The 25,228-nt window shown below is 34.7% G+C and overlaps 3 protein-coding genes across 7 annotated transcripts; 2 read left to right on the forward strand and 1 right to left on the reverse strand.

The window, feature by feature from the left end:
* The first annotated feature begins 6,758 nt into the window (after positions 1 to 6,758).
* LOC107631706 (ultraviolet-B receptor UVR8) lies at positions 6,759 to 10,739 on the forward strand. Of its 3 annotated transcripts, none has more exons than XM_016335233.3 (7): positions 6,759 to 7,021; positions 7,776 to 7,815; positions 7,942 to 8,227; positions 8,305 to 8,654; positions 8,751 to 9,152; positions 9,465 to 9,849; positions 10,255 to 10,739. In XM_016335233.3, the coding sequence occupies exons 3-7, from the start codon at positions 8,000 to 8,002 to the stop codon at positions 10,495 to 10,497; spliced, it is 1,608 nt and encodes a 535-aa protein (XP_016190719.1). In that variant the 5' UTR covers positions 6,759 to 7,021; positions 7,776 to 7,815; positions 7,942 to 7,999; the 3' UTR covers positions 10,498 to 10,739. The 3 variants fall into 3 exon arrangements, with proteins under 3 accessions (XP_016190719.1, XP_016190718.1, XP_016190720.1); XM_016335232.3 differs by having other exon boundaries at positions 6,813 to 7,021; positions 7,776 to 7,844; XM_016335234.3 differs by lacking the exon at positions 7,776 to 7,815 and having other exon boundaries at positions 6,813 to 7,021.
* A 190-nt stretch (positions 10,740 to 10,929) lies between these two features.
* On the reverse strand, positions 10,930 to 13,056 carry LOC107633897 (uncharacterized). Its single transcript, XM_016337490.1, has 4 exons — positions 12,636 to 13,056; positions 12,418 to 12,545; positions 11,599 to 12,306; positions 10,930 to 11,073 (listed from the first exon to the last, which is right to left on the reverse strand). Exons 1-4 carry the CDS (start codon positions 13,054 to 13,056, stop codon positions 10,930 to 10,932), a joined length of 1,401 nt encoding a protein of 466 aa, XP_016192976.1.
* Positions 13,057 to 21,765: 8,709 nt separating this feature from the next.
* Positions 21,766 to 23,986, forward strand: LOC107634746 (protein terminal ear1-like). Of its 3 annotated transcripts, none has more exons than XM_021119817.2 (5): positions 21,766 to 22,401; positions 22,682 to 23,102; positions 23,180 to 23,305; positions 23,390 to 23,534; positions 23,614 to 23,986. In XM_021119817.2, exons 1-5 carry the CDS (start codon positions 21,885 to 21,887, stop codon positions 23,782 to 23,784), a joined length of 1,380 nt encoding a protein of 459 aa, XP_020975476.1. In that variant the 5' UTR covers positions 21,766 to 21,884; the 3' UTR covers positions 23,785 to 23,986. The 3 variants fall into 3 exon arrangements, with proteins under 3 accessions (XP_020975476.1, XP_016193655.1, XP_016193656.1); XM_016338169.3 differs by having other exon boundaries at positions 21,769 to 22,401; positions 23,627 to 23,986; XM_016338170.3 differs by having other exon boundaries at positions 21,769 to 22,401; positions 23,393 to 23,534; positions 23,627 to 23,986.
* Positions 23,987 to 25,228: the final 1,242 nt, after the last annotated feature.

Below are 25,228 nucleotides of genomic sequence, written 5' to 3' on the forward strand. Positions count from 1 at the left end.
ACATCAACAACACTAATTATAAAGCCACATATTTGTAGGAACTAGGGGTGTACATGATCCGGCCCATTTCGAAGGTCTGGCTCGATTTCGAATATTTTAGGGGTTAGTTTGGTGTGATTTCATCGAATTTAGGGCCGGGTAAGGGTCTCAAAAATAGACCCGGTCATTATTAAAGATCGGGTCCATGCCATAGTTCGGGTCGTCCGAAGTCGGTCCGATGGCCCGGTCATCATACATAATTAATATTTTGTGTTATTAGTGATGAATCATGACTATTCTTATGTGGAATTTAAGTATTGTAAACCTTAATATTTTGTGTTATCAGTCATTATAAGACTATAAGTTAATGTTTTATGTTTAGAATGCATAAAACTTTAGACTAATGCATAATAGTGTGTTATTTGTATTGATTTAAATATTTGGTATTATTAGACAATATTAGTATTGATTGTGGTTATGCTTTAGTATTGATTGTGCTTATGCTTTAATTTTGAAGAAGTGTTGGTTCTTATTATATTTTTCTAAGTGAATTTTATCATGTTAAATAATGGTTAGAGTATTGGAAATTTGGATATTTTTACATGCTAGCTTACAAGAAGGTATCAACGTAATGTAATGTTAACGGCCCGATTTTCACCCGGTATAATTGTGGCCCGAAAGTGTATTGGTTTCATCGGGTCTAGGGCCGGGTTCGGGTCTAATAAATAGATCCGGTGTATATTTCGGGTTAGGTTTGGGTCACATCAAACTCAACTTTACCCGACCCATATGCACCCCTAGTAGGAACCGCAAAACTCTCGGAGACCCAAAAAATTTTGTGGGTGTTGTTCTAAATAGTAATTCGAAGACGAAAATTGTTTTTTACGGGAATGAAGATTGAGGAAGAAATTTTTCGAGATAATTGCGGAGACCTGGCCGCCTTCCATAATTCTCAAATAATACGAAATTTAATTAATTATTTTTAATATTATTTAAGATATTTTTATAAATATTTTAGTAATTTTATTTATTATATATATTTTGTGTTAAGATTTATTTATTTTTTTATATTATGTTCTGTTATTTTATTTTTTTAATTAGACTTAAATATTAATTTTTGATTAATTTATTATTTTAAAATTTAGACAATATGTATTTATATATTATTTTTATATTTTTTATTTTTTATTTTTTTAAAAAATAAAAAGTTTATATAAGAATATAAAGAGATAAAAAATATTTTTTTAAAAAAAATTATGAAAAAATATAAAAAGAAAAATGAGACCCAATTATCCTTTACGACAAAATTAAGATGAAGACAGAAGAATTTTGAGATTCGAAGACGAGAAAGTCATATTCTGTCAAAGCTCGCTCAAATATGGGACAAACCGATCCATCCTGCCAAATTGATATCGGTTCGACTTGTTACCTTGTACTGCCAAAGAGTATACTGGCGGGTTGATGAGCTAATCTTTTAAAAAAAAAAAAACCTAAAATAATATGATTCTAAATCTCAAACACATTTAAATTACAATATTAACCATAATAATTTAATAAGTCTCAAACATCACAACAATAAAATCTAAACACATAATTCACACATAAATTTATATCAAACAATCAAACTACGCTTAAACTAAATACACAATATAATCCATAAATCAAAACATAAATCAATTGTCAACTTCAAAATCAATAAAATTTGAATCTATTTCGGAAATTGAAATACCGCCTCGTCTAACACTCCGAGGAATCACATCTTCACCTTCACCTACAATTGGATTAATACCCAAATTTAAAACTAGAGGAATAGATAATTAAACAGAATTAGTGATAGTAATCAAACAGAATCAATAATTAATAATAAACAGACTCAATAATCCAACAGAATCTTCAAGCATCAATATATCTCCCACAAAGAGAAAAATAAAAGAAAAAAAATAAACAAATAGCTTACCAGTTATTAAAGGAGGAGTTTGTCGTTGCCGAAAGAGCCAGAGATGAGCTATGAGAGGGGAGAGATGAGCGCCCCGCCGCGAATATGAGGAAGACAAAGGTGACGCAGTCGATGAGAGAACCAGGGACGAGAGGTAGAGCTATGAAAGATGAGAGACGAGCGCGCCACCGCGGATGTGAGGGATATAGAGACGTGATGCAGTTGCAGAGAGGGTCGGGGACGAAAGGGGAGAGCTGTGAGAGAGGGAGACACCTTCGCCGATGTGACTGTGTGAGAGATGTAACGACCCAGCTTCTAGCATGTCATGACCAATGCTAGCCGCTAGGTGCTACTTCACGACTTTTCTTAGAGACTCTAGACCTTATATTAAATATATACATATGAGCCTGTAGCGTTAGTCGAGATCACGTGTCAGATATATTGATATAATAACGAAGTATATAATAGTTAAATAGATAATATATACTCGAAGCATAGAAAATACAGAAAATATAGTAATATCATACATATATACCCAAAGGCTTACTTAGTACATCATGATTCACATTGGGTTACGTCGTTGCTTATTTATGAAAATATTTACAGACTCTATATTTATACTAATAGGCCTCAACTCATAAGAGTCACTCTAGTCTGGGACCCATTCTAACTTGTTTATATAGGTATTTACAAAAGCACCTAACCCTCTAAAAGTCTATACAAAGGGAGGGCAAAGACAACTGCTACTATTATAACTACTGCTGGTCATCGATCCCTGGTAGCTGAAGAAATACGAAAGTACTTTGTGGAAGTAAAAGAAGTCGCTCTGACCCTCCAGTAATGCTACTGCTACTCGCTAGTCCCAAGGCTGAAAACTCAAAGAAGATCTTGCCGATTTGCATCTGTGGAACGGGGAAGTAAGGGATGAGAACCTAAGGTTCCCAGCAGGATACTACACCGGAAAACCTAAGAGGTTCCGTAGCCTAAGTCTAAGACTTCGCGCAGTTAGGTTGGTAAGTCACACAAACAAGTACAAGCACAAGTATATAGCAGAATAGTAAACAAACACAAAGTACAGGAAGTAGAGATAAATCACAATCACAGATAAATGCAGCAATCAAGTATGATGCATGCCTGGTCCTATACAGGCCATGAGCTCATGCGTCGGTTGGCTACCCGCAACCCGACGTTACCCGGTCCAAGTCCGGATATGGCTATTCCACTGGGTTGGTCACGCACCGGTGTCCGAAATACAATCGCGGCACTAATAAAGAATGGCCCAAAAATACAAGGTGCTCCTAGTAAGTAGCAGTCCATATGGTGGGCGTCCCCACGTTCATATAGTCTCTGGCTAGGCAGGATGAAAGTCCGCTCTGCCAGGTACTTCTTAGCACCTTGGGGTTTACAGTTTCTTCTTCCGCGGCACATCTCAACAGAATTTATTTCTAAGGGACTTCTCTTTTCTTTTTATAAAAACTTGTACTCGGATTTTTCTTAAAACGTCTCAATCTTATCGCATTTTACCATTTTGCCCTTTTTATTTAACTTTTCTTTTTACCGTTTTCGTTTCGTTTTTAATGACGCTTTCACTCCTAATGTTATTATTTTACTATTGTATCTTCATATTTTCCTAATATACCGTTTCTCCTTGATTAAGTTAATTATTCATTTTTAATTTGACTTTATGTCTGAAATTACTAAGATGCCCCTAAGTTCTCTAGTTTTTACCGTTTAACCTTATGTAGCATCAAATTTTACCGAAATAATCCTATTAGTTGTCTATGATTAAAATTATTCCTAATAATTTTATTTAATGCCAAATTTCACCCTTTATTAATTTTATTTACTTATTCTAATTACTGTTTTTTACTGTTTTACTTCTAACTTTTACTAAAACTTTTATTTAGGTCCGAAACCTTTTTATAATTATAATCTTAACCCAAATAATTTTTATAATTATTATTTTACCCCTAATGACACTAAATTCAGAATTTTATTTATTTTTTATTTAAATTAGATTTTTATCTCTCTTTTTACAAAAAAATGACCATAACACTCTTTTTACCTTTCCTTCTTTGTTCCATAGGATTAAAACTATTTTTTTAACTAATTTTTAATACTTTTCTATCATAATTTTTGTGCTCTTAGTGACTAAAAATTTCAGAAGTGCAATTTTTATATTTTTCTTCACTTTTTGTGACGTTTAAATCTTGAAACTTAAACCCCAAGCGCTTCTATGCTTCCGGCTGTTTTCACACAAAATCTAGAGGTAATACAACAATAAATTACACATATTTAGCAAGCCAAAACAGTGGTAACTCACAAAATTTCTAAAAATTCAAAACAAGCATAAATTCACCACAAAGTGGCTCATATAAGCACCGAAAACAAGCACAACCATACTCTAACTAATCCTAACCCTTACCTCTTATGTAATTCAGTTAGCAAACCTTTCTCACACTAGAAAACGTGCATACAATGATACAAGGGAAGAAACACAGCTGGTGGTGGTGAGTTTCGTTTTTTGGACCTAAAGTGTCGCAAAACGTCGAAATTAAATCACTGTGAGCTCGAAACTCCTTAACTCCTTAGACGTGCTCTATGAGTGCTTCAAGAGGAGTTCTATATATATGGAAGACAGTAAGGATTCATCATGGCTACTATTTTTTTAAAAGAAAAAGGAAAGGAGAAAGAACAAGAGTTTACGGGTAAGAGTTTGTGCTTGTATGGTTTGAGTACTTGAAAAACACATGTAGAACAATAGAAGAAGAGTTGAAATAGGGGCTGGATCATGGAGAACAAGTTCAAGAATTTTCTCCCTTTCTCTCTCAAGAATTCGGTCAAAAGAGTGTAAAAATATGTAAAGTGTTTTGTGAATTTTGTGGCCAATGCTTCCTTAAATAAAAAATCAAAGTCTTGCTGAATTTATGATGGTAAAAGGGGCTGAAATTTTCGTGGTAAAGGGCTGGAATTTAATGAAGAAGGGGCATGAAAACGAGGAAGCTTGGTCAGCGCTTGCGTGTCGAGCTTATCCACAGTTAACCGCAGTTAGTTACTCGAGGTTAAAAACACAACAGAGAGGGGTTAAAGGCTAGGATAGTCTCGGCTCAGAGGCTGAGAAGGAGAGACAAGTTACTTGGGTGGCAAGTAAGAGAATTTGGGATCTCTAGGAGTCGTTTGTGGAATACTAGTCAGAAATTTAATTCGAAATAAATTTTACCGTGTGGTAAAATAATTAATGGCTAAGATTTATTCTTAAAGAAATAAATCATGAATAGATGGCTAATATTAATCTTGGGACACAATTACCATGGTATAAGTTATTTTTACCACTGGTTTCGAAGTTTTCGGTTACAAGAGTTTTTCTCAGCGCACGCAAAATCGTCATTAAAAGTGAATTTCCGGCTCAAAAAGTCTCTAGTGAGAAAATAAACCAATAGTAATCTAATATCTATTATTTACTAGTCAAACTTGACTTAGGGGGAGTTAATTACCCTCATAAAGTCAATTTTGACCTTATTAATGGCCTTTTTCTTTTTAATTTTTAATTTTTTCCTTTTTTTTACTATTGGGTCAGCTTCACTATTTCTTATTGGGCCGTGATTCGAGATTTTGCAAAATAAATTTTAAAAAAGCCAGAAAAAACCTGTTTATCGAAAATCGGGTTCTTACAAGAAAAATACCCATGCCGCCACCAATACCCTGAGAATGCGAGAGAGCTTGAGAGACGAGAGTGAAGAGAAAGTTCAGGGTTAGGAAAGACCGGAAGAAGGAGTTCAGGATTAGGGAGACTCTATTTGTATGAAATCCTACTCCATTAGTAGTGAATTTTGACATTTTGTATTGATATTATCTTTAAAATTACTAAAATAACCCAAAAAAATGATTGTCCCTTGCTTTGGTACGCAATTTTGACGGTGCAATTTTGACATATTTTTTAAATTTGGTGAGTTTAAAATCTCGTCTGACTCATTTTTTTGTTTTTGATGTTTTAATCCGTTTGGTTCAGTCTGTTTTTTCACTTATAATTTCTAGATTTTTTTTTTTTAAAATTAGAAGTGAGACTCAAATTCAAAATTTTTAGATAAAAATAGAAAAACTATATCATTTGAGATATAACGCGTTAACTTTATAATCCCTAAATTAATAAATAGAAAATTTGTATTATATCATTCGCACTATGTTATTTTTATATTTTTAAATGTGAAATTCATCTTGAGATAAATTCTAAAATCTATTAAAAAAAATACGGAAAAATATTTTTTTTAAATATAGAGTACATACTACACAGATAACTAGTAGGGGTGTTTATGGATCGGATCCGATCCGCATATCAACGGTATTTATCCGAATTCGATCCGAAAATTGCGGATATGGATCCGATCCGCAAGACTTTCGGATCGGATCAGATCGGATCCGCACACTAATCGGATCGGATTGCGAATTTTGTGTTGGTATTCGCACATCCGATCTGCATATCCGCAAAAATAAAGAAATAAATAAATAAATTTTTTTATGTTTTATTTCAACTAATAATTATCATATATGTTGTATTATTTTAATTTATTATTTAAAAAAAGTATGTTTAATATTATTTTAAAAGTAAACATATTTAAAAAAAATAAAAAAATGAATTTTATTGATAATTTTTTTTAAAAAATAAGCTTTTAAAATTTTTTTATGTTTTGTGGATATATCTGATATCCGATCCGCAAATATACGGATTGAATCGGATCGAATTCAACTTTAAAAACTGCAGATATTTGATCCGACGGATAATTTTAATATGAATCGAATCGAAATTTTGACCATATCCAATCCAATCCGATTCGCGTGCACCCATACAGATAAGAAGAGAGGGCCACCGTCTTCTATCTGATGAGAATGAAAGAAAATTATTGATTATTTGATCCATCCACTGACTCATTAAACTACTAAAAGTCTAAAACACACAACAAAAATTCCACCTTTCTCTCTCTTCCCCTCTATTCCAATTTCATCTAAATTCCCACTTCCCATTTGCTTTGTTTCATCCAAATTATGCAACTTTTTATGCAAATTCTCCACCGATGAGAACTCACTTCCAGAAATCCTTCTTGATCATACGTAATCATCTTTCCATGTTTCTCTGCTTTGATCTATGACGATCATAAATGCCATTCACATAAAAAAAAATCGTTTTGAACCGTATGGTTGCTGTTCTGCTTGCCTTCTATTTTTTGTTTTCTGCTTTGCCCCATTTTTTTAATGGTAGCGTATTCAACAAGTGTCCTTGTTCTTTTGAGGTGACTATTGATTCCCTGATCTGGAAAGTCAAAAAATGAAATAAAGGAGCGATTTTTGGTTTCTGGTCTTCTGGGTTGAGTCATGTTGGAAGATTGTACATATGTATTTTTTTTTTCGTTTAATTCTTTTTGATTGGGATGATCGAGCTTTGTTGAGCTACGATGAGTCCATATGAACGGAGATTTCAGCTTTGATCAGAGAATTCTTTTATTTTCTGGTGTTTGTTTTGGCTGAGCTGTAGAACATTTCCATCATTTTGGAACAGTATACTTCTCAAAGTTTCCTCCTTTGGACTCCTCACCCTATATTTCACCCTTAATCTTTTTCATCCGGATCATCACCCTTAATCAAGTGTTTTGTAGAACGATCGGTCCTGAATTTTGGGTTTGGTATTTGTGAAAGCCAGTGTTTTGTCCTTTTGACTGTAATCGGTCACATCATTCTGTAGGTGTAAATGCATGCCTTATGATGCTTTTGATTTGCAATGCCATAGTTAATTATGCTATTCAGCCATATTATTTTCAACTGTGTGTCACATATTGAGTTCTTATGAGCTATTTATTTTTCTTTATAGGTTTGAGACCTGAGATTTGCTAGTCAATTGTATCATTGAGGTACATGCATTTGCAAGTTACAACAACATGTATAATTTCTTCACTCTTTCAGATGCTTTGATTAGAGAAACATAGTAATTATTTTAATGTAGTAATGTATTTGAACATTTTTTTTGTAATTACCAGAAGTGTTAGGCATTTTATTCTGCGAAGTTCGGGCACTGCATAAGGTGTGGCAGTGCCCATGGATGCTACTACAAGTGGAACCCCAACTATCCAATACCATAACATCAATGACCAGCAAATCACTGCCATTGTTGTTGCCGCACCATTACCAATATTTCAAAGGCAGCAACGTCATTGCTTCGGGGGCTCCGGTCCCGGAGAGTTTCCCTTGTCTGCTAATCCCTCAATTGTCCTTCATGTCCTCACAGCATGTAATTTGGATCCTCAGGACCTTGCTAAATTGGAGGCAAGCAATGTACTTTTTTGCATTTCGGCTCTCAAGTTTATGCTTGAATGCTACTGATGCTAACAGAATTTTTGCAGGCAACATGCTCATTCTTCAGGACGCCAGCAAACTTTGCTCCGGATTTCGAATTGTCCTTGTCTGAGCTAGCTGCATTGGACATGTGCCAGAAGAGAGTGATCTTTAAGCCAATGTCAATAGAACAGAGGCAATATTTGAAGCAGAGATGTGGGGGTTCTTGGAAATTGGTGCTGAGGTTTTTGATAGCTGGAGAAACATGTTGCAGGAGGGAGAAATCACAGGCAATAGCAGGTCCTGGTCACAGCATTGCTGTGAACTCAAAAGGGATTGTTTATTCATTTGGGTCCAATGGTTCAGGACAACTTGGGAATGGCACCACTGAAGACATGTGGCAACCTCAACCGATCAGGTTGGGACATTTGAAGATTCCACAGTTCTTATTGCTTATCATGTAGTTGTAATCAAATATGGAAAGTGAACTAATAGAAATACCATTACATTGCAGAGCTCTGCAAGGCATTCGAATTATACAAGCTGCGTCTGGGGCTGGAAGGACAATGTTGATCAGTGATGCTGGCCAGGTTTATGCATTTGGCAAAGATTCATTCGGTGAAGCTGAGTTTGGGACTCAAGGATCTAAGATGGTTACAACTCCACAGTTAGTTGAGTCTTTGAAAAATATATTTGTTGTTCAAGCTGCTATTGGAAACTTCTTCACAGCTGTATTGTCAAGAGAAGGCAGGGTGTATACGTTTTCTTGGGGTAATGATGGCAAACTCTGTCACCATACTGATCCAAGTGATGTAGAACCTCATCCTTTATTAGGAGCTCTTGAACATATACCAGTTGTCCAAATCGCTGCCGGATACTGCTACCTACTTTGTCTGGCATGTCAGCCCAGTGGAATGTGAGCTCCGACTGTATCCCTTTTATGTAATATACATATTAGGCAGTCTTTAATCCTTCATATTTATTCAGGATAATTTATTAGTATTCTGACTTATTCGTTGATTGGCAACTCTTATATCTCACATTCTGTTATTCTAGCTGGCTATGTACTTGCATTAAAAGTCAATTACTTCGTTCTTGGACAGGTGTTCAAGCATTTTCAACCTTTTTTCTCTTTAGTAAACTAGAATGTGCAGGTCATTTTCATTCTTATTGTAATGAGTATTTGGATTTTTATTGATTATGCAATCGTTCTTTGAAATTTTGACAGGTCAGTGTACTCTGTTGGGTGTGGCTTGGGTGGGAAGCTTGGACACGGCACAAGAACTGATGAGAAGTATCCTCGTTTGATTGAACAGTTCCAGAAGTTACACCTTCAGCCGGTGGCGGTTGCTGCTGGTGCTTGGCATGCTGCTGTGGTGGGGCAGGATGGCCGAGTTTGCACATGGGGGTGGGGCCGTTATGGTTGCTTAGGTCATGGAAACGAAGAATGTGAATCAACACCTAAGGTGGTGGAAGCATTGAGCAATGTCAAGGCAGTCCATGTTGCTACAGGAGATTACGCAACCTTTGTCGTGTGTGATAACGGCGATGTCTATTCATTTGGTTGTGGGGAATCTTCTAGTCTCGGCCATAACCCTGGAAATGATGATCAGGTCTGCTTTGCTTCTAGTCTTTTTCCCTTGCTTGATTTTGTGAGTTGTATGCTTGGTTGTTTCAAACGAAGTGTGTGTTGCACCACCTCTTCTTGATTCCTGTGATATTTTTGTACCTTGATGACATCATGAACTGATTAGTGCTCTCCCATAATTGGGACTTAAAGAACAAAGGACTTGCTAGCACTATGATCTGAGTATTCTTGGATTCATGTATGAAGTCTGCAATGAAAGTGAACAAATTTTATTGCAAATTCCCTCAAAGAGGCCAGAGCCAAGGAAAAAGTAGCACAAGCCTATATATGAGATGTTTGTAGTGTATTCAATTAATATTTATTAAATCTTTCTAATGGCTTAATTAATTCTAAGGAAGCTAATCAACCATGGCATGTTTCTTCCTTGCAGGGCAACAGGCAAGGGAACGTGTCGAGTCCAGAGCTTGTCGCTTCCCTGAAAGAGATCAACGAACGGGTGGTACACATTAGCCTGACGAATTCCATATACTGGAATGCTCATACATTTGCGCTAACAGAATCAGGGAAGCTGTATGCTTTTGGGGCTGGAGACAAAGGACAGCTCGGAGCCGAGCTTGTTGGCGACGAAACTGAAAGAGGAAAACCGGAACGGGTTGATATCGATCTTGGTTAACTTGCGCGCGCAGGGGAACGCTCCATTGTTCCACAATTGATTTGCACCATGCTGTCCTTTAGTTAAGATTCGCCATGCATGGCATTTAGGTGTTTAAATGCCTTTGTTTATTGTGTAAATAGAATCAAAGTATGCAGTTTAAAGGTAACTTAGGTTAATTTATCTACTCTTTTTTATGTTGTTGATATGAAGTCTTAGAGATTCAGTTTCAACAAGGTGCTCATAGTTTGATCTTCACTCTATAATTGGTTTTTCTAGATCATGTATGCTTAGAGAAATTGTCATGATTCTCATGCTTTCCGCGATCCAGTGCTTCTCCCAGTCCTCCAGAAGACTATGTTCTCGGCTCCATAGCTCTAGTTAATTCTTTTTATACATATATATTGAATAAATAAACAAAAGCATACATAAAAGTGTTTGGAGTGGATAAAATTACACCCCAAAATTCGTAAATATCAAAGAATTAGTAATAAGTAGTGTTCCTTGCGAGATAAAGCTTCCGAAGTATGATCGGCTACAAGTTCCGTCAAGGGCTCGGAAGTATTCTCCTCGGAACTGAAGATCTCGACGTGGGACCTGTAAAAAGGACTCCGACGCTCAAGTTAGTGCTCGGAAATATAAACCTCAACAAGCAAAAGTAAAAGTAAGGAATTTGTAGGGTTTGGTGCTATGGAGTTGTTTTTCCTAGTAGCTTATGATAACTGTTTTCTGCTTGTCCCAGACGAGGTTTGCTCGTCTGTTTAAATAGACCGCAAAGTAGAGGAATGTAGACGTTTGAGTAGTGTTCGGCTTTTTAGGGTTTGTTACCGGGAATCAATGTATGAGTTTGGTTAAGTGCGAGATTCTTGGCACTTGTGGCGTGTTTGACCTGTTCTCGGTTGTGAGATTGTTAGCCGAGGATATCGGTAAGGTACACAGTCCCCAAGCTCGGCATGGGGAACATGTTGAGCTTTCTATATCCTCGACTTGTGAAATTAGATTGTTTGGGTGGATTTAGTGCCTGGGTAGCCCCCAAGCTTAACGTGTTTCTCTGGCTGGGCTTGCGTGGTATGGGCTTTGGATGTTGGGCTTCATTTTTTTGAAAGTGAAATAGAAAAGTACGTCTGCGCTACTGCTGGGGTCGAGTAAGACTTTCTTCACGAGGAGATCCCCTGCTTGGACTGAGATTACCACCGGATCGTCTAGGTTATCCGACCTTGCTTGGTAGTCGGATTGTTCGAAAGATATGTTCGGTGTTCGTGGTTTGTGGGCCGTCGCCTCGTTTGTTTGTTGCATTGTTAGCATTTCTCGGATTCGGCGTTTGCGTGTCGAGTTGGTTTGACCACCGCTTGCAAATTCTCCTGAGATGCAATTTATAACTCCTCTTGGCGGCGGAGGTTGCGTTCTGAGCTTGTCTGGTGTGTTTGGTGTTCGCTCTTGGCGTCGGTCATTGTGACCTTCTGAAGTTGGTCGGGCTTTGCTTATGTATTTGTCCAGGTGTCCTTGTCTCGCTAGTCTTTCCAGGAGGTCCTTGGCAATGATGCATTCGTCGGTTGTATGCCCGAACTTCTGGTGAAAGGCATAGTGCTTCGATTTGTCGACGAACCTCTGGTCTTGATATGAGTCGGCCCTGCTTGGTGGCTTGATGAGCTTGTTATGTAGTATTTCTTTCAGGATGTCCTCCCTTCTTGTGTTAAATCTCGTGTATGAGTCAAATTTTGGGGTTAACTTGAAAGGCCTCTTGGAGTCCCTTGTTTGAGATTTGTCCTCCTCTTTTCGGGGCAGTTGTTTCTCATTCCTCCGAGTTTCACGCAGCTTCTCAATTTCGATCTGCCATGTTGCTTTGTCTCGGAATTCTTCCAACGTCTTTGGCTTCGCGATGGCTATGGCCTCCTAGAACTTTCCTGGTCGGAGGCCGCTCTTCAGGGCGTGGGGCTGTACTTCAGGATTGAGGTCAGGGATTTCCATGGCGGCTGTTGTGAAGCGTGTCATGTAATCTTTCAGGCTTTCATATTGTCCTTGTCTGATCGTGCTAAGGTAGTCTGAGTCCCTTACATAGATCTTTGAGGCTGCAAATTGATTGATGAATAGCTTAGAGAAGTCGTCAAAGCTGGTAATTGACCCTACAGGTAAATTAGAGAATCATAATAATGTGGCACCATCTAAAAAAGTGGGAAAAGATCGGCACAGAATGGGATCGGAGTCACTGTTCAGGAATATCATAGATTCAAATTTCGTGACATGAACTTTGGGATCTTCGATCCCTTTGTACGGTGCCAGAGTCATAGGGAGTGTGAAATTTTGAGGCATTTTAAAACTCATAATTTCTTCAAAAAAAGGGTTAGCTCGTCGTCTCCCTGTTTTCGGGGGTGTTTTTCCTACTTTTGCATTGGATTCCGACTGATGCTCTTCGTGCTGTTCAGTATTTGCTTCTTTGTTGACATTCTTCCTTTCACCACCATTTTGTAGTGTAGCTAATAGTTCGGCCATGCGCTGATTCTCTGCGAACAAAACGGCGTTGGCCGCCATAAGATCAGCATTGGTCCGAGAATGTGGTTGGGTATCCGACAGATCCGTCATGCTTCGATTTCTGAAAAGAAAAGCAGAGCACGAGGTGTGTGAAACAGTGTTATTACTGGGAAGGGAAATAAAAAAGGGGGTTAATTAAATCCGGCCCACGGTGGGCGCCAAATGTTCCTTGCGAGATAAAGCTTCTGAAGTGTGATCGGCTACAAGCTCCGTCAGGGGCTCGGAAGTATTCTCCTCGGAACTGAAGATCTCGGCGTGGGACCTGCAAAAAGGACTCTGACGCTCAAGTTAGTGCTCGGTAATATAAACCTCAACAAGCAAAAGTAAAAGTAAGGAATTTGTAGGGTTTGGTGCTATGGAGTTGTTTTTCCTAGTAGCTTATGATCACTGTTTTCTGCTTGCCCCAGACGAAGTTTGCTCGTCTATTTAAATAGACCGCGTAGTAGAGGAATGTGGACATTTGAGTAGTGTTCGGCTTTTTAGGGTATGTTACCGGGAATCAATGTATGAGTTTGGTTAAGTGCGAGATTCTTGGCACTTGTGGCGTGTTTGACCTGTTCTCGGTTGTGAGATTGTTAGCCGAGGATATCGGTAAGGTACAAGTAGTATAAAGAAGGGATAAGTATTTTTTTGGTCCCTAACGTTGAGGGTCAGAATCGAAACTGTCTCTGGTGTAATTTTTGATTTAAAATCGTCCTTAATGTTGTAGTTTATTTTAAAATCGTCCTTTCTAATAATTTTTTTTCTAAATGACAAAAATACCCTTTCGTCTTGTTCTTTTTCTTCTTCCAGGAGAACCTTTCTTCTTGTTCTTCTTCTTCCAGAGGAACAAATTCTTCTTCCATTAACAAATTAAAAATACAGATTCAACAAAAAAAACACACAACTCAAAATCAGAAATTCAAGAAATTCAAAAACAAATCAACAATAAATCCAAAATAAAAAAAAGCAACAGCACAACAATGATGAACCAATCCATCATTCAAATTCAGATTCAACAAATCAACAATGATAAAATTAGAAAATAACAAATTAAAATCAGATTAAAAGTAGAAACAGAAGCAGACCCAGAAGATGTAAAAGCAGAAGCACTCATGCAGAAGCAGAAATTAAAGTAGAAGACAAAGCAAAAGATGCAGAAGCAGAATATCCAGAAGCAGAAGCACTCAAGCAGACCCAGAAGAAGCAGAAGACGAAGCAAAAATAGAGATCAAAGCAAGAAGCAGAAGCGGCGAGGTGGCAAGGAGCAGCGTCGGCGGGGTCTCCCTCCCGGTGATGACGTGACAGCGGTGGCGAACCCTCAGTCACAGAAGAAGAAGCAGAAGCTCAGGCAAAAGCAGAAGTTCAAGCAGAAGTAGAAGAAGAAGAGGCAGAAGAAGAAGCAGCGCCGGCGGGATCCTCCTTCCCGATGACGACGCGACAGCGGCGGCCAACCCTCAGTCACAGAAGAAGCAGAAGTTCAAGCAGAAGCAGATCCTTCCTCTTCTCTTCTCCCCCGTCGTAGCGCAGCCCCTCTCCTTTCTTGTTTCTTTCAGCGACGGCAGCTCCAAGCTTCGCCGGCGCCGTCCCCCTCCCCCCTTCCCCTTCCCCTCTTCTTTTCCCCTTTCCCCTCTCCCTCTCCCTCTCCTCCCCCCTTCGCGTTTCCTTCCCCCCCCCAAAACGCGTTTCCAATTCCCTTCCCCCCCCCCCAAAACGCCTTCTTTTCTTTTTTTTATTTTCTATTTTTTTAATTAAAGTAGGAGTAAGGGTATTTTAGGAATAAAATTAAAAATTTTATTAAAAAGAACGATTTAAATATGAAAAAAAATATTAAGGATGATTATAAATCAAGAATTACATTCGGGACGGGTTCGATTATGACCCTCAACGTTAGGGACCAAAACAATACTTATCCCTATAAAGAATTAGTCGAATAATGAAGAAAATAAAGACAAGTAAAGAGTATATGGTTGTGTTTTGTTTTGATTTCCGAACAAAACAATCCATCAAAACAGGACATTGAAAATTGAAGATAAATAGTAGAGACATAAAATTTAGTATTTTTGTATTTTGTTTAATGATAATTGAATATAAGATAGAATAAATAATAAAAAAGTTTAATTTATCTTTTTTTTTTCTTCATTCATAATTTAAAAAGAAAAATAAATGATAAAAAATATTATTATGAAAATTGATAACAATAACAAAAAAAATATAAGTTGTATTTCTGTCTAATGTTTCTGTGTTTTAAAATACACTAATTTAATATGGCAAGATATAATATCTTTATCTATGTCTCATAAAAAATACGATTTTATAAACAAATGCAGCCTAAATTCAAAAAAATAAAATAAAATAATAAAACATATAATTATGAAAAATTGATAACGATAACAAAAAAAAAATATAAATTGTATTTCCGTCCGATATCTCTCTATTTTAAAATACTCTAATTTAATATCACAGAATATAATATCTCTATTTATGTCTCATTTAAAAAATATAATTTTATAAACAAATACAACCTAAGTTAAAAAACTTATTAATTTAATGTCTTCTTATTTTATATTCTATTATTTGGTTTTTACCCGAAGTTAGTCCGCTGTTTCAAATTATTAAAACAAGTCGCTTTGACGTAGATTAAATTTAAAAAATGTGGATTAAAATTGACTTTACTTCCATACATGAAACCAAAGCAGTTCAATATTTGTTGCTCTTTAGTTTTTTTTTTTTTTTTAAGGAAGAAGGTCAACACAGATATGTGGATTATAGTTCAAGCGAAAAAATTAGGTTTAATTATTTTATTAGTCCTTATAATTTCACTAAATTTTTTAATTAGGTTATTAATTGTGAATACCTTTAATTTACGAATAAATATTCAGTTAACTCTAACATTTTTTATAATAAAAAAGACCTAATTAAAAATATGAATCTAACTGAAAAAAAAAATCTAATTATAAATTTAGTAAAATTATATAACCAACAAAATAATAAAACCAAAAAATTAAAACAAGCTATATCCAACAAATACAAACACTATTTTAGCAAACACAAAGGTATATCTCCACATCAACACCACACTCTCATAAAGGTTTTCAAATTTCCAACTCTACTGTCGGCATTCAAGGAGCTGGTCCTTTGCCACTCTTCGCAGCTCACAAGGATTATTTGTGGACTACTTAGATAAATAATACACAAAATACCCAGAATACACCCACATTATTTTTAATTTCAAGAATACAGAGTTTATTATTGGTCCATTATTTCGTCTCCAAAAACACCTCTATTTTTAGTAAATCTCTAACTAGCATCTTAATGTACGGGGGACGAAAATAAGTTGGATGGCAGAGTATTGCAATATTGATCCAATTAATATTTTTAATGCTTTACTAATTTAAGAACACGATGATAGTTTAGGGTTAAACTATTACCGAGTTGGTATATTAATATTATGCACTAATTTTAGCGAAAATGTAAATTCGGAAGGGAAAAAAACTTCAGCTAAGGGTTTAATTTAATTGATAATTTTAAAATACACAATGTAATTTTCAGTTGTCTAAAATAAAAATAACTTATACTTCCTAAAGAAAGGAAAACTAAAATTGATCCTGGTGGTGGTGCTTGCTAACAAAATATTATGCCATTAACTAGTCAAATATGTATGCAACCAGCAAGAATCAATTTCATGTCCTTATACAAAAATAATAAACATATCTAATGTTAAGTAATTATGTAAAATATATCACATTTAGTTATTGTTTCAGGGGTAGTGGCTCTGGGGTATGGATATGGAAGAATCCAATAATATGATGAAAATCAGTCAAAATAAAGCATAAGGTAAAACATTGAAAAAGAGAGTGGAAGAGAGCTCAACGCAACATTACAGAAGCTAAGGAATGGTTGGGCAAATTTAAGGACAATGGAAATACGTGGAGAAGAGACAACATCATGCAAAGCATCAAACACTATCGGAATCAAAATATTTTTGGTAAAAGATTGTGGAGACTGGAGACTCAGGCTAGGACAATAACTTGGGAATTCTCGTGGACGTGTGGAGCTGCTCGACCACGACCATTGATTATTAATTATTAATTCTCTCGGATATGAATTTAAAGCCAATAACTATGTCTTCAGGATCGAGGCTTCTTTGTAACAACAGCATAAATGATATCAGGTTTGGCTAATACAGGATATATGTTAATCTTATTATTAATAAAAGAAAATTTTTTTTTTTTAAATTTGACATATTTTCATAAAAGATTTCAATTAATAATCTTAAGCTATATATTAACTAAATATATGATAAGAAAAAATTTTAAGAATTAATAAAATTTATTTTTTTTATCAGTATTTTTAGTCATTAATCTAATATTTGTTAGTCTAATAATCTAATAATATATATAGTTTACATTTTTAAATATTACTAATTAACTATTGATAAAAAATAATAAATTTTGTTAGTGTTTTAATATTTTTTATATAAAAATATAAGCGCAATAATTAAAGCTTATTAACCCTACATAAATAATCATTTTGTATGGCCAAATTAAATCAACAAGCGGTAGTCAAGTAGAAGTACATGTAGTCAATGGGTAAAAAAAACCAAGAAGAACACTTGTGTCGGTCGGAGACTATAAGTGAAGAGGAAACAGACTCTTGCAGGGAATCCAAACATATAAGTTCCACTGTTTAAGCGACCCCTAAAATTAAAGATAGAGACAGTAACCAAATACATACATTGTCTTACATTTGATGCCATGCCATGCCATGCCATACCATATAAAGCATGGTGATAACAAAAGAAGCTATCATTAGACTAAGATCGGATTAGGGCCCAGCAAAGTAAGGGCAGATCCTAAAGGAGCGAAGGGGTTCACAAATTCATGGAAATTATATTTGTACGAGACACTGTGCAAGAGCAACACAGCAACATCTCAATTATTATGGTTCTGCTTCCACCTTATGTGTGTGTACGACTAGCATTAATTGCAATCAATTCTCATTCTTCACGAGCCACGTGTACGGATTACAGTCAATGCAACACCACAAAAAAGACATGCCAGTCCAGGTTCCAAGGTCCAACAGCCAGCCGGCCAAGCCACTATATAGTGTTCATAAATAATGTTTGCGCCCCAAATCTTCAAGAGAATTACTGTGTTCGGTCACATTCAAACATATTTCACTGTATTTTTAAAAAGACGACAATAATTTATTTTTATATTTTTAACATATATAATGTTTAAAGTAAATCACTTATATAAACCAAACTAATGTCAATATTACGTAAATTACTCAAATCAAATAACGTTATATGAATGTTTCAAATCATATTTCTATATAAATTAAATTAATTTAATTCGAATTACATAACCTAGTAGTAAATCGAAATACATGGATTCGAATTACATGAAAATATTATTTTAAATATAAATTGAATTGGTTAAAATTGAATCAATGTGATTCAAATTAGTATGGAACAATATAAATCGAATCAAAAAAATAGTAGAGGTATTTTAATAAATTTAAAAAATAAAAAAATAGTATTTTATTTTATTTATATTTATTTAAAAAAATACCAGAGTTATTTAAATTTTAATTAAAGATACTTGATATTAAAAATATTTTAATAAATTTTAAAAATAATATTTTATTATATTTCTATTTATTTAAAAAAATTAGAGTATGATAAATTTAATTAAAAATATTTAATCTCAAAAGTATTTTAGTAAATTTTAAAAAATAATATAAAATAACAATATTCTATTTATATTGGTTTATATATACTAAATTTAGATATTAGTATCTTGATTGAAAATTTTAAGGGTATTTTAGATTTATACAAAATTTTCAAAGACAATAAATTTAAACCAAACAAAAATTAACACATTTTTAAGTCATGAATTTTATTTTTACAAATCATACATAGTATAATAATATCTTTAATAATATTATTACAAAAATCATATTTCTAATAATATTTATAGACATAAAAATTAATCTTCTAATCACACACACTTTCAATGATATGAATATCATATTTGCTACACATCAAAATATTATTATCATCCAAGTTCAATCAAATAGACTCAGCATCAACAAAAATTACTCTCATTAAAAGAATGTAATTATACGTGCGGAACTTTACTACTACTTCTTCTTCTTCTTCCTCCTCCTCCTCTTCCTCCTCCTCCTCCTGCTCCTCTTCATATTTTTTATTTTTCGCATATTTTCTCCTCATCGTCATTTTTTTGTTGCTGATGTTCTTGCTGTATTTTTTCGTTTTCTCCTCTTCTCTTTCGTAATTTTGCAGCATTATGTGTTTCTTCTTTTTTTTTGTTTGATTTTTTTTTCTCTTTTTCTTGTTTTTATTCCTCTCAAAAGAGTGAAACAAGAAGAATTATAACAAAATGAAATAAGAATAAGATAAAGAAGAAGAAGAAGAAGAAGAAACAGTAAAAGATGAGGAGGAAGAGTTTTGAATTGTGCAAAACAACGAGACCAGATGCATCTTAGTTCACTCAAAAATGAACCAAAATTACATCCAGAATATGCTAAAAATTAAATTCCGAATGAAACGAAATTACTTAATGATGACGATACACAAACAAACTCATTTTAAAACAAGCACAGACCAATTGTACCTTATTTAAATCCAGAATGAACTGAAATTACTTAATGATTGCGTTCGAAAATAAGCACATAAACAAAATTGAATGATCAGAAATCCACTCAGAAATGAACCGAAATTACATTTAGAATGAACCAAAAATTAAATTCTGAATGAATCGAAATTAATTAATGATAACGATACACAAACAAACTCGTTTCAAAACAAGCACAGACCAAATGTACCTTATTTAAATCCAGAATGAACCGAAATTACTTAATGATTGTGTTAAAAAATAAGTACAAAAATAAAATTGAATCATGAACAAAACACACATCCAAATCCATCAAGTGATTTTGCAATATTATGTGTTTCCTCTTCTTTGTTTGATTTTTTCATGTTTTTATTATTGTTAAGAGGGTAAAATAAGAAGAATTATGAGAAGTAAAAACAAAAAGGAGAAGATGAACAAGACAATAAGAAGAAGAACACGATGAAAAGTTTCGAGGAGTTTTTTACTCTTATTTTTTCTTTTTTGCTTGATTTTTTTCTCTTTTTCTTGGTTTTATTCCTCTCAGTAGAGGATGTGAGAAGGGAGAGTTTTGAATTGTGCAGAACAATGAGACCAAATACACATTAACTCACTCAGAAATGAACCGAAATTACATCCAGCAGAATGAACCGAAAATTAAATTTTCAATAACTGAAATTACTTAATTATAATGATACACAAACAAACTTGTTTCAAAATAAGCACAGACTAAGTACACCTTATTTAAATCCATAATGAACCGAAATCACTTAATGATTGCATTCGAAAACAAGTATACAAATAAAATTGAATTATCAGAAATTCACTCATAAATGAACCGAAATTACATCCAAAATGAACCGAAAATTAAATTCTGAATGAACTAAAATTACTTAATAATAACGATACACAAACAAACTCGTTTTAAATCAATTTTGGATCAGACAATGTCATTGATATGACAAAGATTCGATAATAATGATAACAATAACGACGATAACGATAATGACGATGCGTATTAGAAGAAAATGCCAATGACGATAACGATGATGAAAATGAAGGAGAAGAAGAAATTCTAATGAGAAAAGGAGGAGGAGGAGGAGATCCAGAAGTGGTATTATAATGACGACGGTAATGAAAAAGAAAAATAATAAGGAGGAGGAGGAGGAGGAGAAAAAAGGAAAAAGGGGAGAAAAAAACATTAAAAAAAAACCAGATAAATTTAAAAGATTTGGTTGAATTTAATTGGTTAAATCACTTGAATGTGAAGCTTTATTGTATTAATATTGTATATTCACTTTTCATTTCTTTAGTTAACCCGCTCTCAAACCCCACAAAATGTGCTAAAGTATTTAAACTTAAAGATGTATTTTTATAAATATTTAGTTGAATTCTACTAATTATTGATTGAGTATTAGTTATGGGTTAATTATATGCAAGGAAAATAATAAACATCAATATCTTTATTGTTAAAAAGATAGACAAAATTAATTAGTATTTATTTAAGATAATATTCAATTTAATTTTAGCATTTAAATAGTTAGATTATTTATTTTAAAAGATAAAATTTCAATAAATACTATTTACAAGATTGTTTTTAGACTATTTGAATGTCAAAATAAAAATGATGTCGTTTTATAGAGTCTAAAAAAGTATTCGACTGTCTACGTCAATATTTTGTTAATGTGTTAAAAATTATTTTAGAAACTAACATGAGTCACAAGAAATTTTGAGAGTAAATAAAAATAATTAAAATTTCAGACACTAAATTAAGATTCGCATACAAATTTAAGAATCAAATTGAGTATTATTTGACCTCATTTTTAGAAATTATTAAATTAATCTTTAAATTTACAAATGATTTTTTAACTTTAATTTAGCTATGATAATACACTACTGACATAAACTGTTGATGACGACAATTTTAAGGAGTGTTAAAAATTTGAGAGAGTAAATTAGACATTAATTATCTCTAATTTAAATATAAATAAAAACAAAAAATAGTAATTATGTAACCATTTTTTCTTGTAAAAAACTCTCAAACGATGAAGTGGGTGCACTCAACACATATAGTGTATGTCTTCGACTTACACGTAGAAAGACAGAGAGAGACAAAGTGCATTTCTCGCAACTTTGGGTTGGGAAGGAAACAAAAGGCAATCACATCAAAAAAAGAAGGAAGAAGCACAAAAGACACACAAACCCATTACCATTTCTTCTCTTCCTTCTTCTGCTTAATTGCTTTTAATTTTACACTCTCTAATGGGAAACTTGGACCCCACGGCCGAGGAGTTCAGGCCCAGAAACTATACCCACGGAGCTCCGCCTCCAACTCTTCTGAGGCCACCGGCACCACCTCATTCTCAGCCGTGGTACCCTTACTTAGGTCATCAAGTTGGGGTTTGGTGTCCCACGTCATCTCCTACGAGGTCGCTGATGCTAGGCTTGGTACCCTCCGGAACGGTGGTTTCAGAAGCATGGTTGATGAGGGAGCTTGGAGCGTTCGGGGACGTGAGAGGGGTTCGGATGGAAGGGGTTGGTGAGGGAATGGTGATTGCCATGGTTGACTTCTATGACCTCCGACACGCGGAGGCTGCGTTCACCGCCATTCTGGGCCACCACATGAACATGCATGACTACGCCATGGCGGGTGGTGTGTTGTGGGCACAGTACATGGTACCCTCATGGGATGATGGGGATAACCAAGGGACGCTGCTGATTTTTAATTTGGATTTACATATGGACGCTATCGCTGTCACTAGTATCTTCCAGCCTTTTGGTATTTTCATTATTTTTCTTCTTTTTAGTTCCGACTTAATTATCAATTTATGAAGCCAAAGGCCATGTTTGTGATGTCTTTTAAGTGGACCGGAGAGGTTGTCGATCTACCATTAATTAGCACGCATATATGATATGATATGGTATGACATGTAACATGTTACATACATACATACATACATATGATAGTGACGTGTCTCTATCCAAAATCTTTATGACTACACTTTTAACTTTTGATGTGTTTGACTCTGATTTATGTTTATGTTATTATTTTGAATAAGGTGCTGTAAAGGAGGTGAGGCATACCCCACTGAAAAAGAACCAAAGATTCGTGGAGTTCTTTGACATAAGAGACGCAGCAAGGGCTTTGAAGCACATGAATGGCAACCACATTCATGGGAAACCCCTCATTATTGAATTCGGACGGCCAGGAGGAGGACAGTACCGGAAATCAGGTGTTGTTACCAAGGGTTGTTGTTATGATGATAAAGATAATCCTAGTGGGGGCGAAGAAGAGAGAAACAACCGGTGTGATGATGAGTCCATTGTAGGAGACACGAAGCAGCCAAGTAGGCGTCATAGGAAGGGAAAGCATGCAAAGAAGCAGCATCATCTTGATGAAACTCGCCGCTTCTTAATCTCTGCACATGATGGAGACTCTAGAACAACCGTCATGATTAAGAACATACCCAATAAGTACAGGTAAATTTAATTTTATTCAACTTGAGTGGAGGAGAGGAGGGTTAGTTGTTGAGATTGCTTGTTGGATTATTATGCAGCCAGAAGCTACTGTTGAGCATGTTGGATAACCACTGTAATCATTGCAATGAGAAGATTCGGGAAGGCGGCCGTGACCACCAGCCCTTGTCCTCCTATGACTTCCTCTACCTTCCAATTGATTTCAAGTATATATTTATTCGTTCACTTAATTTTCAGTACTCTTTAATTTGTTTGTGTGGAGAATTTGATGGTGATGAATTGGAATGAAGCAGGAACAAGTGCAATGTGGGATACGGGTTTGTAAACATGACGTCTCCGGAGGCAACAATGAGACTCTACAAGGCCTTCCATGGCCAACCTTGGCAAGTTTTCAATTCAAGAAAAATTTGTGAGGTTACCTACGCCAGGGTCCAGGTATTATTATTATGAACTAGAATTTGCCTGCATTCATTGATTATTATTAGAATAGAATATGATTTATTTATTAGCTTAGCCTATGCATAAAGGGATTGGAAGCATTGAAGGAGCATTTCAAGAAGTCCAAGTTGGGATACGAGATGGAGAATTGCCTGCCAGTAATGTTTTCACCTCCTCGAGATGGGAGGCAGCTGACACAGCCACTTGCAATAGTTGCTCATGCTCATCACCAATCACTCATTGTTAGTAGTAGTACCCAAAGTGACGGCGTTGAAGGTCAATCATCATCATAACGCTGACATATATACTCACTCAAACTACTGTATAATGGATTCCATTTTGTGTCAATATCTGTATTTAGTTCCCCCCGTCCAATCCTACCTCTTTTTTTGTTTCTCTCTTTCATTTACCTGCTACCTTTCTTTGTAACTTGCTGAATTTCTAGTTTTACTCCATGTCTACTTACTCTTATTAGGAGACCTAGATAATATTACAGTGATTATATAATGGAGAATTTCCAAGTTAGTATTTTTGGCGATATTTAAAAAAAAAAAAAAAAACTCTAGAAGAAAAATAAATAACATATTAATAAGTTATCTTTAGCTTTTATGTAGGGTTTGGGATCAATGAATATAAGAAAAATATTAGCTAATATTTAGGAGGTTCTATTTAGGTAACATACACTTATTATTAAAGAGGAAAGTAGTAGGAGTACCTTCCTAACTTATTGTTATTCATTACCATTGATAAATCTGAGAGCCAACTGTTCCTATAATAAATAAATGATGGGATTAATAGAGTGAATGATACCTAAAGCAGTGGCATTAGCATTAGCTCCAGGTGCAGGAATAAAATAGAAAAGAGAAGCAGTGAAAGACAAGACAAGATGGTTGATTGGGAGTGACATAATTGATAATAGAGCATGGTGCACTTATGGTATGGACAAACAAGGTCATCTCCTGGTTGGACACTCACACCCCCATACCATGTTACTATCTCGCATTTAGAACAAACAGTGGCTAAGCTAGTTTCCATTTACTACTACTACCATTGCTTTGCATTGGAAACACAATTTTTGTACCCAAGTTTCTGTCTTTAGAATAACTACTGTGCGCACAACAATGAGCCATCTGAAAACCAAACACACGCCCATAACTTACTGAATTATGTTGAAATGTTGTTTGATTTAATTGTGCTCTCTAATATGTTCCATCCTCAGCCAACCAAGTGCATTGACTGCTACCCCTGACCCATTTCTAAGGGAGTACAATACAAAATTGTTTATGGAATGTTATCAAGCAGTAAGGGTAGGATTTTCGTAAGCGTCAGGTAGGGTGGAGTCAAACTTAACTAACAAGAGAAAGTTATTAATTAATAATTTAATATATTTTTTAATATAAAAATAAAGTTTATTTTAAATTATTAAATTATATAATAATATTATATTTTTTTACTAATTTACAGATAAAATAAAATAGAATTAAAATTAAAGTTAAAATATTTTCAAATTTAGAATGAAATAAAATAAAATTTATATAAAAATCTCAATTTACTAAAATTAGTTATCTTATCCATTGAAGAATTTTTTTTTTCCCTCAGGTGAGGAACAGACGTGGCACAAGATAAACTTGACACATGTTCGGACAATTATTGCTACGTTCTCCCGCTCTTTCTAGTTTCTGTGCTTATGC

This window comes from Arachis ipaensis, chromosome B3 (genome assembly GCF_059453495.1).
Source record: "Arachis ipaensis isolate K30076 ecotype BB chromosome B3, ASM5945349v1, whole genome shotgun sequence".
Taxonomy (NCBI): domain Eukaryota; kingdom Viridiplantae; phylum Streptophyta; class Magnoliopsida; order Fabales; family Fabaceae; genus Arachis; species Arachis ipaensis.

Bases quoted from the DNA above. Each gene is read 5' to 3' on its own strand.
- LOC107633897 (XM_016337490.1), bottom strand. From the start codon at position 13,056: ATGACGGATCTGTCGGATACCCAACCACATTCTCGGACCAATGCTGAT. The intron at 12,546-12,635 runs GTGCCACATTAT...ATCAATTTGCAG, and splicing joins TTTTCCCACTTTTTTAGATG to CCTCAAAGATCTATGTAAGG. The intron at 11,074-11,598 runs GTACTTTTCTAT...TCCTTTTTACAG, and splicing joins ACCCCAGCAGTAGCGCAGAC to GTCCCACGTCGAGATCTTCA.
- LOC107634746 (XM_016338169.3), top strand. From the start codon at position 21,885: ATGGGAAACTTGGACCCCACGGCCGAGGAGTTCAGGCCCAGAAACTAT. The intron at 22,402-22,681 runs GTATTTTCATTA...ATTTTGAATAAG, and splicing joins TAGTATCTTCCAGCCTTTTG to GTGCTGTAAAGGAGGTGAGG. The intron at 23,535-23,626 runs GTATTATTATTA...CTATGCATAAAG, and splicing joins TTACCTACGCCAGGGTCCAG to GGATTGGAAGCATTGAAGGA.
- LOC107631706 (XM_016335233.3), top strand. From the start codon at position 8,000: ATGGATGCTACTACAAGTGGAACCCCAACTATCCAATACCATAACATC. The intron at 9,153-9,464 runs GTGAGCTCCGAC...AAATTTTGACAG, and splicing joins GCATGTCAGCCCAGTGGAAT to GTCAGTGTACTCTGTTGGGT. The intron at 9,850-10,254 runs GTCTGCTTTGCT...TCTTCCTTGCAG, and splicing joins ACCCTGGAAATGATGATCAG to GGCAACAGGCAAGGGAACGT.